The 12,532-nt window shown below is 44.7% G+C and overlaps 1 protein-coding gene across 1 annotated transcript; it reads left to right on the forward strand.

Moving 5' to 3' along the window:
• The first annotated feature begins 96 nt into the window (after positions 1–96).
• On the forward strand, positions 97–8,510 carry LOC104252771 (GDNF family receptor alpha-4). The gene is made up of 8 exons (XM_059825131.1): positions 97–139; positions 3,712–3,987; positions 4,715–4,807; positions 5,235–5,580; positions 5,659–5,768; positions 6,828–6,962; positions 7,936–8,066; positions 8,376–8,510. The coding sequence occupies exons 1-8, from the start codon at positions 97–99 to the stop codon at positions 8,508–8,510; spliced, it is 1,269 nt and encodes a 422-aa protein (XP_059681114.1).
• Positions 8,511–12,532: the final 4,022 nt, after the last annotated feature.

Genomic DNA, 12,532 nt, shown 5'->3' on the forward strand with positions numbered 1-12,532 from the left:
GGGGCGGCGGCCGCTCACACGCCGGCGGGCTGCGGGCAGCATGTGAACTGCGGCCGCAGCGCGCAGAGCGACTGACCGCCGGCGCCGGGCTCCAGCATGGGGCTCGTCCTGCTCCTGGGGCTGCTCCTCTCCGGAGCCGGTAACAGCGCCCGGAGCGCGGGGTGGCGGACGGGGCGGGCGGCGGGCTCGGGGTGGGCTGGGGCGTGCGGCGGGGCAGGGCGGTGCGTACCCCGTCTCTCTCCCGGCGGGCGGCGAGCGGGGTCCGCGCCGCCGCCCCGAGGGGCCACCCGCTCCCCGTGCCCGCCGCAGGGCGGCTGCGGGCGGCAGAGGCGGCGCCGGGGTCGCGGGCCGGCGTCCTTCGCTACTCGCGTTTGGGCGGCTGGCGCTGCCCCGGTGCTGGGCGGGCCGACGACGCGTCCCGAGCTCGGGGCTCCCGGCCGCTGCCCGTCGCTCCCTCCCCCGGCCCGCGGCTCCGGCTGCCGCGGGCGTCGGGCGCCCCACTGCCCCGGGAGCCCGCTTTTCAAACTGGGAAAGGCGTGCTGCTGCTTTGACCCGAACCGTGAATTGCGAATGTGGCTGTGACCAAACTGGAGGGACGCTCTGGAGAGGGGAAACGATTGTCCTGGAAGCAAGGCTTGAGGAGGTGACGAGGACGCCTCGCTCCTCTCACTCGCAGCAGAGAGGGGCAGATGCCGGGAGCTGGTTCCTCAACGCGGCAGAAAAGGCACAAAGCGAGCATCGGCTCTGGCTGGACCTGCCTTAGCAGATCATCGGTGTGCCTCCCACACTGACTTTGCTGAGAGCTTTTTTGGATTTCCACCCTACATGCATTCTCCCTCTGAAATACTTCAGGCTGATAGTTTTCTCAGATGAAGCTCAGTTTGCAAAGACCAATCCAAGGGAGCTCCTGCAGAGATGCAGCTGTTTGTTCTACTCTGCCTTCTACTACTTCCAAGCCATAAAAGCCGAGGATAGAAATTACTCCTATTTCCAGTTCATCTCTTATGCAGTCTTCATGGCTGATGTGACTAGAAATACAGAAATTACGAAACTGCTCGGAAGCATTCCTAGACCCTGGCTATGAGATGTCAGTGCTTTACACTCAGAAAAACCTGCAGCTGCTGGATATCGACTGCTATAAAAATGGGCTATTGCACTGACACCTCAGTAGCACTCGCAGCCACATGATTACAATAGATTTCCCACAATTTTCCCTGTCCAAATACTAATGCTTCTCTGATAACTGTGCTTAATAAAGGGAACGTTTCCCTTTTGCAGTTGTCCTCTCTTGCAATAGCATGGTGCACCAGGGGCATCTAATACATATATATATATATACATACACACATATATATATACACACACATATATATATGAGACAGGACATGGAATGAAAAGGGAGAATAAAGGGATATTGTATTACCTATCCTTTTTTTTCTAAGGTATAAATAATCATAGTCTGTGAATTGATTATTACCTTTTAACTTTTTTTTTTTTTAAACTACAGAAGGGACTCCCATACACATGCATCTTTAATGTGTTCTGCAACCTAGACCATAGGTCTAGGAAAGAATTAGCTTTCTCATTCTTCCACGTTATTATCTGGAATACAAAGACAAGGTTTTAAAAAATGAAACAACATGTCTAGTATTAGGGCTTAAGACAATGCATAGCTATTAAATGATGTCTGTAGAGGAGGACTGTTTAAAATTTGAGGTTTACAGCAGTTTCACCTGAAGCATCTGGTACAGGCCTGTGGTAGAAACACAGTCTATCCACTTATACTCAGCTCTGCTCTACCCTGGCAATTACCATATCACTTTAAAAGTTTTAAAAATGTCACTTCAAGCTCAGGTGCTTGCTGAGCAGAATTCTTAAAGCTAGGGAAGTGCATCCTGTCCTTTTATGAACTTCCTACAGCAGCTGCCACAAGCCACTGCTGGAGATGGGATACTGGGGGAGATGGTAGTTTGGTCTGGCCTGGCAGGATAGATCAGTTCGCTCAGTTTAGGGTTCCAAAAGCTACTGGAGAGAATGGACCGATTTGCTATTGGGAATTTGCACTGATTGCAACCTTGCAGGATGCAATCACACTTGGAGTGTTCATTTAGGTTGTGCCGAGATGTAGTGCCTAACCAAAACCCACTGTGCTGGGTACAAAGCATTTCTGATGAGAGATTTGTTTTTCAGGGAGCTTACAAAGTCACAGAGTCTCTACGTAACAGCCAGATGAACAACAAAGTACAATCAGTTGCTAGAAAAGCAAAGAAGTTTTTACAAGTGGGACAGAAACACCTAGATAGTATTACTGGACTGTAGGAAAAGTAGAAAGTTTGAGAAGCAGACTAGCATAGAATTATGCAGCCTACTGCTTACGGCAAATAAACTGATGAAGACAGCAAAAGTGAAGGAAGTGAGAGAACAAATTAGATGGTGAAGATGGTATACCAGGTAATATCAGCTGTACCAAGATGTTTTTCTAATCTCTAGTGAGGGTAGACTGCAATAGTACTACTGCACCTGCTGAACAAGAGAATGATAGGTAAGATCATGTACCCAAAGGCAGATGTAAGGCTCAGCACAGTCACTTCCTAAAACCAGCCAAGCAATATTGTCCTGAAGGGAAGAAACATACTAGCCTATATGTAAATTTTATTAGCAAACAGTCTTGTTCCAGGTCTTCATTGTACTTGTACTGTAAACACAGATTCATATACTACAGAAATAAAGAAAGATTACGGACCGAATGCACCTACCTGTGACAACATAATGCTAGGTATCACCCCAGTATTACCCTTTGGAGACAACAGTCCGTATAAAAAAATTTAAAAAGCTGGGGAAAAAAAATCTAGTTTTCAAGATTATATTGTTAAATTGAGACTATTTAATACTACCACATAAGGTGGTGTGTGTGTGTATATATATCTATAATCAGTGCATGTGTTACGCAAATATACACACACATACAGATACAGTCAGAGTTCACAATCAACCAACAGATGAAAGCTGGCAGGCCAAGCCTGCATCCCAGCATTTTTGGCAGGGATTTCAGGGACTGTGTTTTGTACACTTAAATTGATTGCATATCAGCACTTCTATATGAAGCTACTTGTATCTTATGTTAAGGATTTATTCTATTATGCAAAAAAGATGCATTCTTATTCTTAAGTTTCCAAGCTCAGTAAAGTAGTTGTTTTTACACCCTACAAATGGCTTTCTCAGTACATCTCTTAATGACCAGTATATACTTCAGCAATGCAGCAGCACTGACTCACAGAACACAGTATGATGTTACTATCTGCTTATTGCACTGCGGTTTTCTTTACCGGGATAGAAGAGCTTCTTCAAAGCAGGCCTCAGCAACCCCAAGGTTTCCACTGGGATTTACTACTCCATGAAATAGAGAGCCATCCCTGATCCTGGCCAAGCTGAAAGAGTTAAGGGTGATAAAAAAAAGGTTTTATTAAACAAAATTATTTTTGAGACTTTTCTTTAACCTTTTGTTCCCTCTTTCATACTTTAATACTCATCCTTTTGTTTCTAAATGGAGACAGCTCTTGTTCCTTACTACTCTATAGGAAAGACCCCAACCAGTTCTGCTTCTTGAGAGGAGTCTTTACTGAATGTAGAATGCCTACAGAACAATGATAAGGTGCTTGTGTGGCATTCATCGTGATTATGATCCTAACAGTCTTTTCCCTACTTGACCAGGAGACCTCCTGGCTTTGCCAAGGAGCGATTGCCTAGCAGCAGAACAGCTGTGCCTCTCGGAGTCTACGTGCAATGTCACCTACAGGATCCTGGAACACTGTGCCCTGGCTAAGACTCGCTTCCTTCCACTGGATCATGCTGGCAGGGTCAGATGTCTGAATGCAGAGCTAGACCTTGGAAACAGCTCTTTGCTGCACTGCAAGTGTCATCGGCGCATGAAGAGACAGGAGCACTGCTTACGCGTTTTCTGGACCGTTCACTCCAGCATGACAGATGGTGAGATGAAATAATATGAATTTACAGGGTACTAGTAAGGCTCACCCCTGCCCCCCCATCTGAAAACTGTGAAAGGCCACTTCCCACCACTGCAAGTATCACTTTGGAACCACATCTCCTAGTGAAGATAATTCATTACTGCTGTGTTTGATAAGCAGAGAAAACTCATCTGGTCCAGGCCCGGCCCTTCAAATACACCAGGGACCCTAAGAGACAAAGATAGCTACTCTGAGGCAGTTAGATTTACTGCTGTGAGGGGAGACTGCTGTGAAAATTACCTCAAAATGGTCACATCTGTCCATCACTGAAAATGGACCTGCGAGTATGACACACACTGTAATGGCATCCTTGAGCACGCTGCTTCTTTAAAGCTTTAGTGGGATGCTTCTACTTGGCCTCTCACTAAAGACCACCTGTGCTGCACATCTCCTCACTAGTACTGAGGCTGAAAAAACCCAAATGACAACATAGACCAAATTCCAGCCAGAGGAAATCTGATGACAAACTGGAATGCTGTTTTTACACAGTAATACCTTTGCATCTCCAGCAGAACGATTCTTGGCATTTGGCTTTGAGCAAGACAGAGCATCTCTGAAGTCCAGCCTGAGGAAACAGCCAGACACAAATTAAAATAAAATAAAATAAAATAAAAAAATTAGATTAAAAAAAAAAAAGCTGTTCACAAAGCATTTCTCCTACTGCATAAAATATCTTGTATCTTGCCTAGGTTATTTCAATTTGGAGACCTCTCCCTATGAGAATCCAGCAAATGAAGAACACTGGAAGACAGATTATAATAAACTGGCAGCTCTGTTATCAGGTAAGGATTATAATGGTTACGTGATATAATGCTGCCCTTTCTTACCTTTTCAGGGGCTGAAAATTATTAAGAAGAACAATTTGGGGTAATGGCCCCTTTAATCAGAGGAACCCCAGCTCTGGATACTTGCCCAAATTTGTCCCCACTAACAAGTGTAAATATAGCCACAGATCCAGGCCCATGAAACAGGGAATAATCCACAAGGATGCATTCTCTGAAACAAACACCCTAACATGAACCAATAAAAAATAAGATTTTGTAACTAGTATAACTGCAGTGTCATACTACCGACACATAGCAGGACTAATTTGCTTTGTTCTTTTTAATGTTCCCAATCTGATCATCAAGTAAGGACTACTCCTATTTCCACACAGAATCTCTTCTGGAGACCTGCTTCATTGTTTCTGGGTTTCTTTTGGCTTTATAGGCTCACAGTTAGCAGGAGATGCAACAAATCCATGCCTGAAAGCAACTCATGTCTGTAATCTGAGCAAGAAGTGTGTTCGTCTGCGCACAGACTACGCCTCTATCTGCACCAAGGGAGCAGGAAGTGAGGACATGTGTGACCGTCGCAAATGCCACAGAGGGCTAAGGAATTTCTTTGAGAAAGTCCCCGAGGACTTCACCAAGAGGATCCTATTCTGTCCATGTCAAGATGAACTTTGTGGAGAACGACGCCGGAAAACTATTGTTCCTGATTGTTCCTTCCAGTATAACACCAAACCCAATTGCCTCTGGCTTCTGGACTCCTGCTTAGAAGACCATATCTGCAAGTAGGTCCGGCAGCACCGGACATTAGCCAAGAGACAAGAACAGCATAGACACTGATAGTCTCATTTTCCTTCCTGCAGATCCCGACTGGCTGACTTCCAACAAAATTGTCAACCTGCAGACATGTCTCCAGATGGTTGCTCTCAGCACAACCATGCTGCATGCCTGCAGGCTTACATGGGGATGATTGGTAAGTGATATCCACAGAACATATAGGGTGGATGCTTTCAGGCCACAAAGTCTTGCAAGCACACTCTGATGCTGTGAAGGACCATCTTGCTCTCCTGCAGGAGATAGTGCTCAGTATACCAATGAATATGCCTTAGCCTAATGGATGCTAGTGCTCCCCCTTGCTTCTGAAGTAAATGCAGCTCTAGGAGAGATCTTCCAAGGCATTTATCACTCTACTTTGTTCCATCCTCTGCTGTCAAATCAGCAGCACTTGCCTGAGATTTTTGAACACCTGTTTGCATCATCAGCTGGTGCAAAGTGCTCTAAATGCCTGACCAACAGGGCTCTCTGGCACTGTATGAGCTAAGTCATTCCTGCTGAGTTACATCCCATCACAGCAGTGACTAAACATGACATTCCCTCACTGCCTGACTTTTAGACTCCTGAGGGTGTTGTACACACTGTCTTCTCAGAGCAAGCCAGAACATGGCACTATCAGCTGTTAGAAGGAAGGTTGTCTTTGGTTTTAGGCATTCACTGCCAACCTGCTAATAGTTTTTCAGAGTGGCTCAAAAGAGGAGCTGTGAAGAGCAGCAATATCTCAGAAGCTGTAAATCTAGATTATACCTTCCAGTTTTCCAGATGGCTTTGCTGTTTTTGTGCTAAGTGAACTCTGGCTGAATGGCATGCTACAGGTGTATAGCATGTGTTTGGTAAAAGGTGTTTGGCCACACAGTGTTGCCAGCTACACAACACGTAAGAGTGCCTTTTGCTGCCGTATGCCAGTACCACAGTTGAGTCCCTGCAGATGCTTCACATCCTTCAATCTAATGCTTGCACCAGCTTCAGTTATCAGTATTGCCTGAGTCAGGGGTAGCAATCTCCCAGCAGACTTCACATAGATTCATCAGGCCTGGGTCACCTTGCAGGGGCTCCTGACCTCCCCCGGGTAACATGCATATCACAGTGGAAGGCTTCTGCCTCCAGGGCAGCATTCCCTTTAGTATAACAGGACTCATTATGCTTCTTTCATTTGGTGAAGTAAATCCTGATTCCAGTTTCTGGGGGTTTGGGACAGGCACACCAATGACACCCAACTATGTCAGTAACTCCAGTGTGAAGGTCTCCCTGTGGTGTACATGTGAGAGCAGCGGCAACCAGAAGGAGAAGTGTGATCAGATACTCGGCATGTTTGAGAGCAACAAATGCCTTGGTAAGCATCAGTCATATCACAGAATCAGAGAAACAGCTCAGCACAGAGAAATTGAAATCCTGTTGATTTCAAGATTCTATGTTGCATTGCCCTTGCGTATAGTTCTGTCTTCTTCTGCAGTGTCTCCATGACCTCCTGTCCAACCTACAGGACCAGCCTAGTTCTGCTCTCAGAAGTGTTTCTGTATCTTTTGGCAACACTTCTGTTCATCTCAAAGACCGTGAAGCTATTTCCAAACAGCATTCAAATGAAGGGCTTGCAAAAAAATCACAAGGGGAAGTCAGACATGCTGTATCCATAGGTTGCTGAGTAACCACATCAGTGCACCACAATTATGGGCTTTGGGTTCCCCTCCTCCCCCTCCTTTCCCACGCTTGCCTTTGGCCCTCACTTACTTGGTCAAGATAAGTAGCTCCTCACACAGCCCGTTACTAGATGCAGCAGCATAGCAGTTACAAAAATCCTGTTACATGCAACTATGTAATCCTAAGTCTGTACTCCCTAGCATTTTAGCAACAAACCTTAATAAGATTTAAATATTTTATGTTTGTAAAAGCTTCCAAAGGATATCAAAGAAACTAGCATCATTAGATAAATGACTAATATTTAAACCTACCTCCTGCTGTATAGAAAAGCCTTACACCCAGCACTATAGATACACTTACAACCTAAACATCCCGTCTGAGATACTACATACCCGCCCCTTACAAAATACACAGCTGGGAAAGTCCCAGAGGGACCCAGATGTCCTCAAGTACAGTGCAAATTGGCTTTGCAGTCTGCTCAGCCTCACAAGTAAACCCACAAAGTAACAGGCCATTCACTGAACAGAGAATATGAGTTTTCTAAATCAAAGTCACACAGCCTGTGAGCACATTTCCTAAAATAGCTTCCCTAGGCTTCTGTTCACTACACTCCAAGGTGTGCATAAAAAAAAAGCACAGTAAGACTCTTGCTTTACTTCTATTTGCAGAAAATACCATTTGGTCTCAAATGCACCTGAAGCAGACAGCTCTAGAAAGACAGGAAGACTTATTTTATTCATCTTCCCTAAGCTTCCAAGGAGACAGTGCCAGCACATCTCTTGCTTCAGAAATGTCCCAGGTATGCATTGCTTTGTTGCCTTCACAAAGCAGCAAGTCAAGCGGCCTAGAGACAGTAGTTGAAAAACCTTAGATCTGGAAACGCGCGATTTTGGACATCAGAGCGAGGGATGCCACATGCATGCAGAACTCTAGACCACTTTACCTCGAGCTATTCCTTCCACAGACAAGCAGAAATAGGAGGCCATGCTGCCTGGCCACAGGAGTTTCCTATAGTCTCATACTAGTGCTCAGAATTGGAGGCTCTGCAGCCAGACGTTTGAGCATAAATGTGTCTAACTGCGATTCATTCCTCCTTTTCATTTCCTAGGTGGCTGAAGGGAAGACACAGCGAGACATCTCCAAACACAGCAGTATGCCTATGGCCTCCTCTGTATATTCTGGAGCTGCTATTTCTTGGCCGTCTCTGGCTCTGTTCCTGCCCCTGTTGCTAAGCCCACATTAACTTGGCGTAAATGGCGTCTTTCCTTCCCATATTATTAATCTTATTCCATATCCAGGCACCTCCCACTATTGATTTACCTTTGGGAAATAGAAGGCTTCCAGAAAGGAGGAATGAAACAGCCTTAACCCAGAATGGCAGTCACTAAAAACCTCCCCCCAACTTGCACCCCACTTTCTCCCAATCAGTTTGCACTGAGCTCTGCAGATATGATGCCCACAATTGCTTCTGCCATGTTAGCATTTCGAGTAACAGTCAGGCTAATATTCCAGTGCAATATTTTAAAACAAAGGTCTGAGTTCTGTCAGAACTCGTGCAGGGTTTGGTTTCTGTCTGCAGGGAGGGACCTGACAGTGTGTCCTACCCACCCCACCTTCTGGAGCTCTTCTTCAGGCATACAGTCATAGAACAGTTTGGGTTGGAAGGACCTTTAAAGATCACCTAATCCAAGCCCCCTGCCATGGGCAGGGACACCTTCCACTAGAGCAGGTTGCTCAAAGCCTCATCCAACCTGACCTTGAACACTTCCAGGGAGGGAGCATCCACAGCTTCTCTGGGCAAGTTGTTCCAGTGTCTCACCACTCTCATAGTAAAAAAAGTCTTCCTTATGTCCAATCTAAAGCTACTGTCTTTCATTTTAAAACTGTTGCCCCTTGTCCTGTCACTACAGGCCTTGGTAAAAAGTCTCTCTTTCTTATGATCCCCCATTATATATTGAAGGCCACAGTAAGGTTTCCCCGGAGCCTTCTCCATGCCAACTATCTCAGCCTTTCTTCATAGGAGAGGTGTTCCAGCTCTCTCATCATTTTTGTAGCCCTCCGCTGAACCTGCTCAAACAGGTCCCTGTCTGTCTTGTACTGGACACCCCAGAGCTGGATGCAGGACTCTAGGTGGGGTAGGGTAGGGTAGAGTAGAGGGGGAGAATCACCTCTGTTGACCTGCTGGCCAGGCTTCTTTTCATGCAGCCCAGGATACGATACGACTTTCTGGGCTGCAAGCACACATTACTGGCTCATGTCCAATTTTTCATCCACCAGTATCCCCAAGTCCTTTTCTGCAGGACTGCTTTCAATCCATTCATCCCCCAGTCTGTATTGATATTAGGGATTGTCCCAACCCAGGTGCAGGACCTTGCACTTGGCCTTGTTGAACTTCATGAGGTCCACGTGGGTCCACTCAAGTCTTTTAAGTATATGAAAAATACCATCCCAGATCAAGGACACTATACTACAGTTTATATTCTTGCTCCTTTCTGCTTTGCCCCTTGCAACATATATATATATCATCCATTATCACGGCTAGCAATAGACTTGGGTTTTGTAGGTTAAGATGGATTTCTGTGCTCAACCCCTAAAGTAAATTTAGTCTTAACTAGCGAAGGATGACCTTGCCTAGCCTCAGGATGAACCTTCTTAGTAATGCTTAGACAATGCATATAGCTCATTGAAGCTGTATTGACCACAAAGCCCCTGGGACGTTTAGTTGCAAAAATCTCTGCGAGCTGCAACTACCTTGTACTTCTCCACATATTCAAGTTGTCATTGTCCCCTTCCACGCTGCCTACCCAATCTCCTCCTCCTCTGCCAAGCTCTGTTTCATGTCCTGTTCATTCTGAGTGTAAACGTGTGCACTGTGTAACTGCTGTTATTTTGTACTGCATTTGCCTGTTAAAATGTGGTGTTAAGTGAATATTGATTTCTGAGCATAGGTTAATAGTCCACAATCAATTGTGTGCAAGAGTTGCCTCATCAGCCAGCCTACGCTTTCGTGATAGCTAGAAATTCAGCTCAAAGCAGGTCCTCCGTGCACACATACAGTGCCCCTTGGCTCATCCTACAAGATACAACAGATTTGAACAATATTATACACAGCCAAACAATATTACAGTCTTGAATAGATGCCAAACAGGTGGGTATTTCTTTTTACCCTGTGCTTTATCTGTTGCCGGCGAAGCACCAGCTAGGAGGTATGCTGTGGTTCCCAGGCACTGTCAGATGCCTTCTTATTACAGAATCTTACATTGTTGCATGTATCAGAGTAATTATCCTTCTGCAGTGGTAATATTTCCATTTCAAATTCCAGCCTCCTTTTTACTTCCTGGGCAGGTAGGGCAAGGAAATCACTGCATGGAGCAGAATCATCTCCTCTGTCACACAGAGAAGCAACAGCTTATTTCCACGCAGTAGGAACAAATATCATGTCTTCTTAATAAAGAGGAGTATGAATGCTGGAATTTCCAATTACCTACTGAAATACGGCTATTTGGATCAAGAGACAGCACTCTTCCCACATGTTTGCCTCCATTCTTCCCACATGTTTGCCTCCATTCTTTAATGAAAACAGAGTCTGTGTTTCCATATTCTAGTATCTACATTAGATCATCCTCCATATGGTGGGACTAGAAATGTGTCAAGACTCTTTACTGTAGTGTAATAGCATCTGTCATCTCCAGAATTTAGTGGAGAGTGACAGGGAAGAAGAAAATATTGTTCTTTCCAATATTGCACAAATCAGTGAGGACATTTGTGAGAATAATGGAGTAGATTTCCCTGAGCCATCTGTACCACACACACCGTGTATTGCATTCATCTTCCACTCATCTGCACTGTGATCTTTTATCTTTCCCCACTTTAGTGCTCTAAGACAGGTTGATATGGAAAAAGGTATTAGCATTTTGTTGTTCATATTCAGGGCAGTGTGGACATTTAGCCCCTTACACCTACTAAGAAGGTTATTGATTGCAATTGCAGCCTCCTGTCACGTCCTGAATTGCATAGGAAAATGCTTTACACTCAGGCAAATCCTGCTCTAGACCAAAATTAAAGCAAAACATGTCAGTTTGGGTTTTTCTCCAAGTGTCCGATGTCCCTTTCACATGTACGTATGCACCTTTACATACATGGCTGCCTCTTAGGCTTGTTCATCAATAAGAGCAAACAAAATTCACCTCTAAATACACCTGCATTCACAGGTACTCACACTGCTATGAGTACAAACCCATTTTCACTTAGACTTTTGTAACACCTGATCTCCAAATATCACAGTTATTCAACTACACAGCATACATGCATGCACAAGTGTAACTATTACTAGACATGTCATGTCAATATCAGTACCAGTTCAGTTCTGTTGGCACCACCGATGTTCAAAGACTGGCACAGTTACCTAAACCCATTCAGAACAGTTCTTACTAACCACACTACAAGGCAGTTTACAAAAACCCTTCAGCTTCTATTCCCCAGAAACTGGAATACAACATGCCATGAGTACATCTCATCTAAATACAAAAATAATCTAATAAAAATTCTCTATCCCAACAGTCTTAACATTGACCTCTCAGCAAGCATATACAAGGAGAGAACCTTCTAACTGTTGTAATGTAGATTATTTTTAAAAGTGTAAAATAATGCCAAATCTCACTAATAAAATTTATCTTGCAACTCTAGAAGTCTCTTGCCTTCTTTCACATTTAATAGAAGCTACAGTCTTTGGGAAAGAAATTTAAAGAACAGAGTTAGAATCTCTTACAAAGCAATCTTAACAGCAGCTTTTACAGATATCACTCACTGTCAGGTACTTCAGACTTGGCTTCTAGAACTCTTGACATAGCTTTAGATTCCTTAACATGGTCTAATGTAGCATTTACAAAGGGCATTCATATAGTCCTCCAGCAGGGAGCTCAGTCACTGTGTTAGATAAGGAGCTTCTTGAGTGACAAGTGGGAGAAGCAATACACATTTCTTGCCCAGGGTCACAAGCAAGGTGGTGCCAGAGATAAGCCTTGAATTTAGAAGTCCAAAATTATTGTGTCCTTGCCTCATTCCTACTGCCTCCAACAAATGCCTATGTTTCAGTCAGAATCAAGTGACTGCAGTTTTCCTTTTAAAGGGGGACACAATATGTATCACAGATGAGGAAAAGCTAAGCTTTACTTCAAACAGTAATTCCTGGCTAGTGATCCCTGGCATGCCTCTTAAAATCTGCTGACAATAAAAGGTAACTTCCAGTTGACAAGACAACACTAC

This window comes from Gavia stellata, chromosome 16, assembly GCF_030936135.1.
Source record: "Gavia stellata isolate bGavSte3 chromosome 16, bGavSte3.hap2, whole genome shotgun sequence".
NCBI lineage: Eukaryota > Metazoa > Chordata > Aves > Gaviiformes > Gaviidae > Gavia > Gavia stellata.